Below are 13,589 nucleotides of genomic sequence, written 5' to 3' on the forward strand. Positions count from 1 at the left end.
ATGCTCAACTTTTTTGAGCCTGCAGGTACCTTTGGAAGTTTGACATAGAATGGTGGGAGCAGCCCCAAAATGGTTGCCGCAGGATGCAGAAGCCGCCTTAAAAAGGCTGCCACCGCTTAGCTTCAGAGGAGTTAGCAGTGTTAGTCTGTAGTTGCAAAATACGAAAGAGTCCAGTAGCACCTTTAAGACTAACCAACTGACGAAGAGAGCTGTGGTTCTCGAAAGCTTATGCTACAGATAAGTTGGTTAGTCTTAAAGGCGCTTACTGGACTCCTGACAGCTTACCTTCAGTCACATAGCGCAGATCCTTGTGCTGTGGTGGCAGAGACTGCTGAGGCAACAACTTAAAAAATTTGCACAGCCAATCAGATCTCCAGTGGCCAATCAGAAGCCTTGCTGGGCAAAATCCCCATCTGTCCCTGCCCACTTTCTCAACCCACTTGGTAAGCCCCAGAGAAGGCATAGCACCCACAGGCCCTCTGGGAACCTCTGCTGTACACGGGCCCCACTTTGGGAACCTCTGCTGTATACAGTGTGAAATTCCTGTACACAGTGTGCAATTGCTACAATCTTAGGTAGCAGCCTTTGCGTTTCATTGAGAAAGTTGAACTATAAATATTAAAAAAATAATTTCCTTTCCAGCAGTCTGTACCTTTTGAACTAGGGAAATACTTGCATACTGTGTTTGCCTTGTATTTGCAAAATAAGTGGATCAGAATATTGGTTCTGTTTCTCCAAGTTGTCATTCTGCTATGCATTGGTAAAGAACCAAGAGTGGTAGATAGCAAGGGTTGTATTTTCATCATAGTTCTTGACAAATTGAAGAATGGCTGGATTTTTCAGATGCTGTTGAGATCCTCAGCTTTCCATATGCATCCAGCGGAGAGATGGCAGGCATGGTGAAGAAATTTCAGAAATTCAAGAACAGAGAGCTGGAAACAATCAGGAAACATCAGATTGGTTACCCAGTGTAAGCAAACAAAAACACCTTGAATATGATAATGTTTAAAGTCTAAATTCTTGGTCCTCTATCTGTCCCCCCCCACCCCCCTCCATATTGGACTGTCTTTCTGTTTGCCATTCTTTCTTGGAGGAAGTCATAAATTAAACGATGGTTTCTGGAGAATCCTTCCATTATTATGCTAGTTCACCCATTATGTTGCTGGTACTAGGTCCTGATGATGTGTTGTGATTCACAAACCCTAACACTGAATTGCTCTGTGTGCACGTTTGTGACTGTAGTGAAAGCCATTCATCTGAAAGAAACCACTCTGATTTGTAATGTGTGAACATTTGGGGCAGGATAGATCCCAGTATAAAAGCTTCATGAGTGAACACAACACCATCTTTTCTAGTCATAAAAAATGGTGTTGTTTGATCAAACCATTCTGTTTCTAATAATGTCTAGGAATGTCAGAAAGTGTATGAAAGCAGCAGGCCACCTTTGCAGTGTCTGATAGGCGGCTGCAGTCAAGACTTGCATCTTACCATTCTGCAAAGCTGAGTTTAAAGTCCAAGGAGCTGCTCAAGCCCAGGGAGATTCTTCTCAACTCAAGTGGCTCTTCTGCTGCTGGAAGAGAAAGACTGCTTAGGCTGCAGAAAATTTTCTTTAGGAGAGTGGTAAGATACAGGCTGGTGACAGATGCGTTTCCTGTGAATTTGTCTAATCCTTTTGGAAAGGCATCCAAGCTAATGGCTGTCCCTGCTACTTGCGGTAGTAATACGTTCTAACACTTCACTTCAAATTGTATAAAGAAGGGCTTCTTTTTGCCAGTCTGCCTTGAATCCTGTGAAGCAGCCTGGATAGTGTCCAAAAAGTCCACCCAGGCTTGTCTTCAGGGTTGAGCTGGTATTAGAAACCTCGTCTCCTCAGAGCAAGTTCTGTTGATTTCAGGAAGCTTTAAGTGAGGAATGATTTAGGCTTCTTGTGCACACCATTTTTGCAGCGTTTGTAACCAAGCAGAGCAACACAACACTTCCAAGGTGTGCTACACCAATCCTTCTTAGGACGATGAGTTGGGTTGGGGGCCCACATCCCAACTCGTGTCACACATACCATGCATTTGGGTGCTCACCTCTCAGCCCCACATATGTATTATCTGGATAGTAAATCTGACCAACGCGTCTGTGTTAAAGATTCTTGTGATAACGTATTGTGAAGCATTCTGTACTATTGAAAGCAGAAATAAGTGAACTCTACTTCCCCGATACCAAAATAAAAGGAGTCCCCAGGGATATCACTTAACAGAGAACAAGTTTATATTCTGTCTGTCTTGTTCAGTATTCATCAATATACGGCATTACCGAGCCACATACGTCATTTCATGGCCATTTTGCACCTTATGCCGAGGCAAACCCGTTTTTGCCATTCGGCTTCCCAGAGGCTCCTCTTCCCCAGTTCCTCCTCCTCCTCCTCCTCCTTTCCCCTCTGATGTTGCCTGAGAGAGAGTTGTGACCTACTTAGTGTCCCCCCACAGTTTAAGAACCACTGTGCAATATACGTACCATTATCAAGTGGAGGAATAATCAAGTGGGGGACACGCAGTGAACAAGCTTTTACTCTTTGCTCCTTTATTTATTTAAAACATCTCTATGCTGTCCCCTAACTTTGTTCATGAAGAAGTTTTGCACCATAAAAAGAATATAATGCTAACATTGACCACTTCCCAAGTTTCCATGTCTAATATGCTGCTGCCTTAAGTATGAGGCTGGGATGTGTGCAGCGTGTCATGCTGCTCCAGGGCCTTTTTTCTGGGGAAAGAGGTGGTGGAACTCAGTGGGTTGCCTTCGGAGAAAATGGTCACATGGCTGGTGGCCCCGCCCCCTGATCTCCAGACAGAGGGGAGCTTGGATTGCCCTCAGCGGCGTGGAGGGCAATCTCAACTCCCCTCTGGCTGGAGATCAGGGGGCGGGGCCACCAGCCATGTGACCATTTTCAAGAGGTTCCGGAACTCCGTTCCCCTGCGTTCCCCCTGAAAAAAAGCCCTGTGCTGATCCATTCCTTTTGAAAAGGGCACTTTAGCCATCACATTATGTGCTCAGAAAACCAACAAAGCTCCCTGTGACCAAAGAAAGATTAGGCTTTCAGATGCCTTTCCCCCCTTTCTGTAATGTGCACAAACTGCACCTTTATTTATCTTGTGACAAGTTAGCAACAGCTGTGCAGGTGGCCTGCCTGCTTAAACAGCGCCACCCTATGTGGGGTTACTCCCTATTACGTCCAAAACGTACCTGGATTGTGTTCTGCATTTTAGGATTTTTCTTTTGGACCAGCATGGCTGACAAGAACTTTTTAATACTGACACACCTATTTCTGTTAAAAACAAATCAGTTACAGGAAGCTATAAGTATTAAATAACGCCATATTCTAACAGAAATTCTCCAGTGGTCCATATCACAACAGCCTTCTTCCACCCTTTCCCTTGATTGGAGGACATGTTTTTCAAGAACCCTAAACTTTGTGCCAGGGGCACTGTAGGGTAGGATTTTCAGATCTGGCACTTTCTTGTTGGTTTCTGGTTTATAACTTCAGCATTGTCATAGATAAAACAATCAAATTGTGTGTGTATAGAAAAATGGGAAATAGCTAAGGTTGTGGTCTCCATGAATTCTATCCTGAAGTACATCTGTTGTCAGAATTCATCCTGTAATCTGTTATGTATCTGTCAAGTTTTATCTACACTTCTTCCAAAGACCCCAGGGCAACTTACATGGTTCTCTTCATTCCTCCATTTTAACCTCACAAGAACCCTGTGAGGAAGGTGAGGTTGAGAGAGGGTGACGGGCCAAAGGTCACCCAGCAAGCTTCATAGCCAAGTGAGGATTTGAATTCAGTCTCCTAGCTCCTAATCTGATACTCTTAACAACTATACTAGACTGCCTATATGTTGCTAAATATTCTCAACTCAGTCACAAGTGGTCAAATTTTAGAATGACATTAGCATTAATACAACCATTCATTATAAAATGGAGAGAATCTCCATGTGCAAAGGAGGAAGACAATGTTTTGTCTTTGCAAGTAAAGCTATGAGCATCAATTCATCTACACATTGATAAAAATTTAGCTGGGGGCCAGATCTGTCGTATAAGCTGGGATCATTCAGTTTGAAGTGATATTTGTTCTGTCAGTAAGTGAGGCACTATTCATACAGGTAACAGGTACCCTAGATCAGAAGCCAAAGAACTGTGCAGCTGGCTCTCTGCTTAAGGTAACTCCTCATGTAGCAAGCACCTTTGGAATCAGGGATCTCAAAAGCAATTTGTGGCATATTTGGAATAATGGTCTATTACTGAAAAGAAAATAAGGGTTTGCAACCAACCATCTGTGCACAAAAGGGACACGTTGTCTTTCTACATTCTTTCCATTCACTGGCCCCACGGGGGTGGGGGTGGGGCTGGAGTGGTTTGCTTCTGAAAGAGAGAGAAGGAGCCGTCTTATCCTCTGGTCTCTCCCCACCCCAGCCCCTGGCATGTGCAACTGTCCTTCCGTGTGGGTCTCACAACGCCATGAATGGTCTTTCTGGAGGCTGGAAAGGGCTGCAGGAGTGCAGGAGGTTGCCACATTCCAGGCATGGGCCATTTGATGCAGGCCAAGTTTTTAAAATAAAATATTCCAGCTTCAAGCTGGTGATCCCTGGTCTAAGTCTGTAATTAGGAAAAAAGATGGGAGTATATTCCAAATACATTCACTGACCATCTTTGTATGGGTTTAGTCCTCCTCACTGGTTCGTTAGCAGTGTGGCTGGGTAGAAACCAACATACAGTTGAAGTGCCCACAGACTTGCACAGGGGCCCCCAGAAACATTCAGACTCCATCTTTGTTGTTCTACATGCTCAGAAAAATCAACTGCCACTGACTTCCTTGAACTGTATCATTTCAGAATGGAAACGGGGGAATCTGGGTTTGATTTCTGTTTGTCTTTCTACAGCTTTACTGTTTCACTCTGGCTTTATTTACTCCATTACTGCAAAAAATCTTTGTGCGGACTTCTGTACCTCATTGATTCAGAAGAAATGTATGGGACCCCTGCTGTATTTCTAACTGAAGAAGGTAAGTAGGCGGGGGGGACATCTTCCAGTGCAGAACTAATTTAATCCAGCGTACTTCTAAGACAGTAAATCTACTTTATGTGATTTTTAATGATCCCTCCTGGTGTTTTAAGTAGACATGGGCACGAACAGAAAAAAAAACCCTGAACTTGGTGTTCCTTGTTTGCTGGGATTGGACCAGTACTGCTCGTTGCCGCTGCTACGGGTGCTTCCCCTCGTGACTGCGCGACGTCATGGTCAACATACAGCCGTCTGAACTTTGATTATATAATCTCTGGGACTGTACTTTCTCACTTTGTTTGGACTTAGTACTTATATTTACTACATAGGGTATAACTCACTTGTTGAATTATTAAAATTATACCGTTTCCTTAGAGAATTCAGTTATCCCCTGATTGTGTGGCACGCTTCCTTTTCCTTCCCCTTTGAGTAGTTCTGTGAAGGAAGCCCCCCCCCTTTTCTCGGTTGCCTTGTTTGTTGCCATCCATGAACAACTAACACTGACTAACATGATCCTGTCATGAACATGTTTGTTGTTCGTGGGGGCCAGCAGGCTCTCCTCCAGCCATCAAGATCCCTACCGTACCACTCCCAGAAACCTTACCTGAGCAGGCAGCAGGAAAGGTACCAGTAATAAATAATAGCTTGGCCCCAGAGCCTGGCAGCAGCCCCAGAACTTGAAGGGGTAGATCCCTATCCCACCACACACAAAGAAAATTCAAGCTCCAATGCGCTCACCCTGTCTCTCTAACAGCAGCTGTCTCTCCCTGAAAGCCAGAGCTGGGAGCCCCCCTCCCCCCTGGTCTTTTCCTCTTGTAACCAATTTGGAGCTCCACACTTGGAAGGAAGACCTGCCTATCAAGCTAAATTGGGCTTAGATTGGGGTTTCCAGGGCAACAGCAGGAGTTCAGACAGAGTTCAGACAATCCCTGCCTGAGTTGCTGTGGGAATTGATTGCAGGTGCCAGACTGTCTGGCTTGACAAACAGCAACAAACAGCAATGAATGAGGCTTGCAAAGACCACCTGTTTGTTTAGAATGGGGCCTCATGAACAGCTTGTTAACTAACAGCAGATTGGGCTGTTTGTTTTTAGTTCATATTGCTGTTCGTGCCCATCTCTAGTTTTAAGTAGGGCAGCCATATTGACAGAAATGCTAATTTGGAGTTGACAACTGAAGGAGGCCGTTGTACCATCTTTTTCCTGCTGATGACAAAAACAGTGTGTGAGAATTTCCAGTGAGGAAGTGATTGCTGAAAGAGACTCCCTGCTTATCCGCAGTGGTGAGAGGGAGAATTGGTGTCATCTGTAAAAGAGCTGGAGAGCCAGTGTGGTGCAGTGGTTAGAATGCCAATCTTGGACCTGGAAGACTTGGGTAAAGTTCCTGGATTATATAAACAATGGTGCAAATGGATAGGTAGATCTGTGAAGATCTGGACTCTCTCCTTTTGTCCAGCACTTCTGACGGAACAGCTGACGACACCAACTGGAATATTTATTTCTTGATTTAAGGACTTGCTTTTTTAAAAAAACCAATGGGGACAGGCTCATGTTGTTAGGTGATAACAATATGGATCCACCAGGAATTTATCACAGAATCATAGAGTCATAGAGTTGGAAGGGGCCATACAGACCATCTAGTCCAACCCCCTGCCCAGTGCAGGATCAGCCTAAAGCATCTCTGACAATTTCCATCTGTGGAGCAAGACTTTCTCTCTGTGCCACCCACTTCCCACTGCAGCCCAAATGCTGCTCCTGGAGGACAAGGCCCCCGCCCCTCCCAGTAGCATAAAAGGTCCAAAGGTCTACCCTGACCTGAGTAGCTGTTGGGATTTTAGCAAGTGTTCTCCGTTCAGTCATGAAAGTGTTAAATTGTTGTTGTGTAATTTATTCAACTAGTTTGATAATGACCATTTAGCTGTCAGTTAAGTTTCCCTGCTATAGAAAGGGGAGTCTTTATGCTTAATGAAGAAGACCTGGGATTCACTACTGGTCAACCAGTTTATTGGGGGGCAATTAGCTAGCAACATATACTCAGACTCTTGTCTGAGTAAGCTTTATATAAGTCTAAGAGTCACTCTTTCTCACCTTCAAGCCAGTTAATTAGCTATTTATTACCAATGTAACCTTTTAACCGGATATGTAGTAAAGTATTTTTCTAGTCTGTTCTTATTATGTTCTAATGTGCAAAAATTTACTCTGCTAATCAAAATCCTACAGTAACCCAGGCTACTCCGAGCTCATCAGATTTTGGAAGCTAAGCACGGTCTGCCCTGGAGACCATCAAGGAAGTCCAGGGTCGCTATGCAGAGACAGTCAATGGCAAGCTCTCTCTGTTTGTCATTTGCCTTATAAACCCTATGGGGTTGCCATAAGTCAGCTACAACGTGATGGCACTTTTTGCAGCAGAAGTAGGGAATTGGCAAAAATTGCCCCCCCCCTTTGATTCTCTGAGTTCTTTTGGTGGAGCCAAGCTGTTTTTCCAGTCCATTGAAAACTTCTGTGGTTTAAATTAAGTAAATGTTGAAAGATCATTTCAGTGTGAGTGTATTATTGGGGGGAGGGTGCTATGGGGGGTCCCTGAATCATGCAAGTAAAAACAGCAGGAGCTTTAGATTAGGGGCTCAAACTTCTAATCCTTCCATGCTGAACCCAAACTATTTTTCTGCAGCAGATCTAACACCCTGTGAGTTCAGCTATACAAAACAAGCACTTTTTGTTGGCAGATGTATGACTGCTTCTAGATAGCTGGGGAAGAAAGACATTTGCAGCAGAATCAGGTAGTTATGAGGTGACAGACGGCTGAAGTGGATTTCCATGCATACCATTTCAGACTACAGAGGAAGGACCACTTTTTTCAAATTTCCCCCACATTAATAATTCCCTGTAAGTGGAAAGCAGCACAGCACATGAAGGGCTAGACTTCCAACTTTTGTGCCAGATGTGCTAGTTTTTAATTATCAGGGAGTTTTTACATGGAGGGCATTTATCACACGACATCCTTCCCTCAGAGTCTGAAGTGGCACAGCCTGTTCTGCCACCTGAGGATTCTGTCCCTGCATTTGGCTGCGTGTGTTAACGGGGCCTAATTGTGTTGCGCCCTCTTTGCAAGTTAGATGACATCTTTTCTTTTCCAGGTTATGTCCACATCCAGATGCACCTTGTCAGAGGAGGGGACCTCGCTATGAAAACCTCCTTCAGCCTTCCTCTGAGGGAGTGGCTGCGACTTGACATCTCTGTCATTGGAGGGCAGGTATATGGGTTACCATGACAACTGCCTTCCCATAGGCAGAAGTGCAGGGAAGCGCCTCTGGGCTTTGCAGGGTTACTGTGGGTGAAGTTGGACAGTACATTTGGAGAGCAGAAGCGGCACTGAAAACACTTTCACTGTGACGAGTCCAGACGTACCTTTTTCTCTCCAGGACTGAGATTGCGGGGGGGGGGGGGGAGGTTGTCTGGGTTTGAAATGGTGTGTTGTGCTGATGTGGTGCCTTCTTGATGTCATCAAGAAACAGAAGAAGGATCTACTGCAGCAGAGCAATGATCCATTTACTCCAGCGTCCGGTATCACACAGCGGCCACCCTGGAGGAGCAGCAGATTATGCGTAGGGGCCAAGGCCTCCTCCGGACGCTGCCTCCCAGCACTGGTGTTCCGAGGGTTGCTAGTCACCATGACTAGTAGCCGCTGATGGACCCTGTCCTTCATGAATCTGCCTCATCCCCTTTTAAAGTTACCAGTGTCTGTTGCTACATTCACTGGTAGTGAATTCCAACTGAATTTGAGAAATTTCACACACACCATCACAATCCTTGAAACAGTTTTTAAAAACCTTTCAACATTTTTTAAAGTAATAAGGTGACAAATGGATGGGCAAACATGAGTGGCGTTTAAAAATTTTAAAAAATTGGCCATCTACTTGAAGCACGGGGGAGGGGCAAAGCTTCCCAACATTGCCAGCTAATTTGTTTCTGGACAGATTTCTGGTTTTGTGACCTTTGGGATGCAAGAAAGAAGGAAAGCTGGCTGTTTTTCCACACCGTGTGCATATTAGATAAGGTGGAATGGGATAGCACCACCCCAGCCTATGAACTTTTCAATAGATTCCATGTTGCCTGGTCTCTTGTCTTGTCTGTTCTCAATCTCCCTGTTAGAAAAAGGGACTGGCGATGTCTCTGGCTCACACCTTCAAGACAAGAACCATAGAGTTAGACAGATAGATAGGCTAGTATCAGTCTCCTTCCTGCCTACTCTACTATTACTCACTTTCTCTGATTGGTAGAACGTAGTCCAAGGGAACTGCCTTCTTTCCTCTTCTTCCTTCCTTTCTTCCCTGCGTGCCTCAGGAGAAGCAGCATGGTGTCTGCTCGTGGGACAAATGAAGCAGATGGCCTGTTATCAATCTGAAGCCATCCTAGTTAGCTAGATTAGTTAGTCACTTTTTCTGTCCACTATACTTAAGTTAATGTACCTCTCTAAATAAATAGACCATTTTTGATTCTTTAACTGGAAGGAGAGGCTCTCTGTGTGCAATTTGTAAGATAGTGTGGTAAATATTAGTTTAGGCCATGCTGCTGTGCTGAAGCTCAGGAGGAGCGCTCTGCCAGTAAAGAAAGGAAGGGCTGTCTGACTGGTCCAGCCATCCTTAACTGAACTCAACACTCCCCTCCTGATAAAGTCAATCTGAATGATGTTTTCAGATGAAATAAATTTGGGGAAATTGTGTGAAAATGGTAGTAGTGAATGATATTTCACATGTAATGATAGTATATTCTTTTTGTGGGTTTTTGTGTGTCTGAAGAATATGCCAGAGAACATGCTATATTTTGCAGTCCGAGACTAAATAATCACTATTTTTTAATTAATGTGCAACATTTATGTTTACCAAACTAACAATAAATAATTTTCCTTCTTTAGATAGAAATAACCAGCGTTGAGAAGAATATGAATAGTCGTCGGCATCAAACTTTTATGTGAGAGCAACCATCCCTTCCCCATTTCAGAATAATACTGTGTTTTCCTACATATATGAGATTTTCCTCAGTATGTGAACCGTAGTAAAGAGTTATCCAGATGGTACCAGAACAGGGCGGGATCCACTTCCCCCAAGTCCAGTTCTACAGAGTTCTGGTAAACATTTTCAAGGAGGAGCAACGCGAGTTAGGAAAGGGACAAGATTCCTTCCCCAGCCAGTGTTGCCCTCCCCAGAACCTAGTGTGAGAAGAAACCGTGCCATTCTCCATGAAGTTTTTTCTTCGTTATTTATTTTTAGGTGTTTGTACCTCACCTTTGTCGCACAAAGCAGGATTCAAGGTGGCTTAAAGAAAAAAATCATACTAAGCTGTGGCAGAACAATTTTAAAAAATAAACAGTCTTCTCCTATAGCAGCACAGCTGGAATAGGCCACAGTCCTTTCCACCAATCAGTGACCCCCCCTTCAGTGCCCCAGACACACAGAGGCGAGTGGGTCCAGTGTACGGCCTCCCTCAGTGCTGGCTGGGACCCTGCTTCCTCCGGGTGCCAATTCTTACCAAGATTACTGGAGATTTGAGGTCCAGATTGTAAGCAATGGCTCCAGCATGTGTCTGTAATGCTGAATTAGAACAAATTGTTTAAGCTGTTAACAAGTTCTCATTCATGGTGCAATATGTTTGTGAAAACAATGTTTAAACATTTATTGCCTCAGTAAATTCAGTGCCAACCAACTGACATATTACTGCAGTGTAAAAATACTTGATGTTACTCTGTTACTAGGGCCGTTTCCACACTGCTTACCTTCCCTTGGAACGACCTGGAACATCGCACAAAAAACGCGGAAGATCACATTTTCTCATGCTAGATTTGCGCGATGTTCCGGGTCATTCCGAGGGAAGGTAAGCAGTGTGGAAACGGCCTAGGTAACTTTAGTAAAGAGTAGCACCTTTAAGACTAACCATCTTTATTGTAGCATAAGCTTTCAAGAATCACAGTTCTCTTTGTCAGATGCAAGAGAGAACTACGCAGAGAGGTGTGGGTCTTCAAAGCTTATGCTACAATAAAGTTGGTTAGTCTTAAAGGTGCTACTGGACTCTTTACTATTTTGCAACTACAGACTAACATGGCTAACTCCTCTGGATAGGTGACTTTACAGAGACATAACAACAAGAACTGTGCTTATATACCACTCTTCTAGACCGATTAGTGCCTCACGCAGAGTGGTGAACAAGTTAGTGTTACTGTTATCCCCACAACACAGCTGGGGAGCTGGGGCTGAGAGGAGTGGCTTGCCCAAGGCCACTCCAGGACCTACTGAGCTCAAGGCAGTAGTGGGATTCAAACCAGTAGACTGCTGATTCGGAGCGGAACCGCTTAACCCCTGTGCTACATCTACACATTATCCCTCACTGGGATATAAAAATCCCCCCTCGATTCTGTCTCCTCTTCAAAAGATTAACAGTGCAGTCCTAAGCAGTCTGTAGACTTAGATTGCACTGTACAGTTTCTTTACCTGTCCTGTATCTGCTTTAACTTACCTTACTTTTCTGTATGGATGGTATTCTCGTGTGTGACTTACCCTCTTTCTGGAACATTCCAAGACTGTGCCCTTAGCCTGCTGGTCCTGCCAGGGAGATAGAGATTTTATTTTGTCACAACATTTTGAAATATTCAGAACATTAATGTATCTTCTTTTCTAGTTTTAGGGAGGATTTCTTTTATGATGACACTTCAGGATATTTTGTTCTCGGAGGCAGTTTATATTCATCAGGTATTGAAGGATACTTTGGACCAGTGAAATATTATCGCCTTAATAGTCTTGGGACAAGAAAGGTGAGTGAGAGGGAAGTAGTAAGCTCTGGACATGGATTAGGGACCTGGGTCTGACTCAACTGTCATTTTCATTGTGAGACTCATTTCTCCTGAAACTTTTGATGGTGTTCTAAAGACCAGCTTGGATGAAACAATTTTTTAAACTGCATAAACATTTTTATCAAGCAGGCTTTTTTTCTTTTTTAAAAAAGTTTGCACCAGTATATAACTACTTGCTAAAAAATAATAGCAGTATATGGAGGGAATCCTACTATATAAAAGGCTAAGCTTATTCAAGACGACTCACTTGCTACCCTGGTGCGCCTCCAGAGGGCGCTGCTTTGAAGGGAAGCCCAGATGAGGCAGTCAGACCTCCAGAGAGCGCACCATGACGGAAAGCCCAGGCCAGAATCAGGGGCAGAGCAGGCAGCCAATGCCTGCCCCCCACCTTCACTCACCTGGAATCAGGAACGGAGAAGGTGGCAATGCCCGTCCCGTGCCTTCACCCAGCTGGGATCAGGAGCGGAGCAGGTGGCAATGCCTGCCCCCCACCTTCACCCAGCTGGGATCAGGAGCGGAGCAGGTGGCAATGCCTGCCTTCCACCTTCACCCAGTCAGGATCAGTCATGGAGGAGGAGGCAATGCCCATTTGCCCACTCTCCCCTTTCTAGAGCCCATTGTATTTTTCCCCACAATGGGCCTTGTTACTATTAATAGTAAGAGCTGTGAGCCATCAAGTTGTGGCAACCCCAAGACCCTGAGGTTTTCAAGGCAAGAGATGAGCAGAGATGGTTTAATGTCTTCCTTGGTGCTCTTCCATCCACGTACTAACAATCGCTTACCCTGCTTTGCTCCCAAGATCTGAAGAGATCAGGCTAGTCAGAGATTTTGGGGATAATACGAATCACCCGCAAATTACTTTGCAGGGTGGGAATCCTGGCCTATGACCCACAAGTTCTTCTCAAAGTGGTCCTCTTTGTCAGCCGGGGAAGACTCACTTTTCAAGAGCCCATTCCGGAGAACTGAGCACGAGGAGCCCTTAAGGCCAGTGGCACATTATGTGGGGAGTAGGAGAGATTCCGGTTGCTTGGGCTGGGTGTTTGCTAGATCTGTGCTCTAGTTTAATTTTATGTTTTTAATCTTTTTCTTCTCGTTTTGTTTCTTTGGGAGAGAGAAATTAATCTGTAGGAACATAATAAACTACTGTGAAGGTGTTTCTCCTGACAGGCTTATGTTTTCTTTTCTCTTTTTTTGGGGGGTGGGGAGGGTTGGTTTTGGCAGAAGGGTATGTCGAGCAGCCATTGTATATGAGATAGAAGTAATTTAGTATTATTAGCTATTGGTCAGAGAAAGTGTTTCAGCTGCTTTTAGTCTTTCCTCTGTTTGTTTTTGTTTATGTATTTTATCTTGGTTATGGTATTTGCCTAACTGTTCAAACCCTAACCTGGATAGCCCAGGTGAGCCTGATCTTATCAGATCTCAGAAGCTAAGCAGGGTTAATAATTAGATGGGAGACCTCCAACAAAGACCAGGGTTGCAGAGGCAGGCAATGGCAAACCACCTCTGTTCGTCTCTTGCCATGAAAACCCCATCAGGGGTCACTGTAAGTCAACTCTGACTTGAGGGCACTCTCTACTATGAATTGTTCAAGAGAATCTAAAGCCACCAGCTGTACTTGGGGTATGTGAAGACAGCCAGTGGCAGATATCGAAGTCTCAAAAGCAGTGTTATGTTTTTATTTTTTTAGTTTAGTTTTTT

The 13,589-nt window shown here is 44.4% G+C and overlaps 1 protein-coding gene across 2 annotated transcripts in view; it reads left to right on the plus strand.

Annotated features, from left to right (window-relative positions):
* SEL1L3 (SEL1L family member 3) overlaps positions 1–13,589 on the plus strand; it is a 49,325-nt gene that overhangs the window by 5,830 nt on the left and 29,906 nt on the right. For both annotated transcript variants that reach the window (XM_054999551.1, XM_054999552.1), the window contains exons 3-7: positions 844–970; positions 4,929–5,050; positions 8,185–8,300; positions 9,963–10,018; positions 11,720–11,852. In XM_054999551.1, coding sequence (XP_054855526.1) covers positions 844–970; positions 4,929–5,050; positions 8,185–8,300; positions 9,963–10,018; positions 11,720–11,852 — 554 coding nt within the window. The remainder of the gene's footprint in view (positions 1–843; positions 971–4,928; positions 5,051–8,184; positions 8,301–9,962; positions 10,019–11,719; positions 11,853–13,589) is intronic.

Source organism: Eublepharis macularius, chromosome 15, assembly GCF_028583425.1.
Source record: "Eublepharis macularius isolate TG4126 chromosome 15, MPM_Emac_v1.0, whole genome shotgun sequence".
NCBI lineage: Eukaryota > Metazoa > Chordata > Lepidosauria > Squamata > Eublepharidae > Eublepharis > Eublepharis macularius.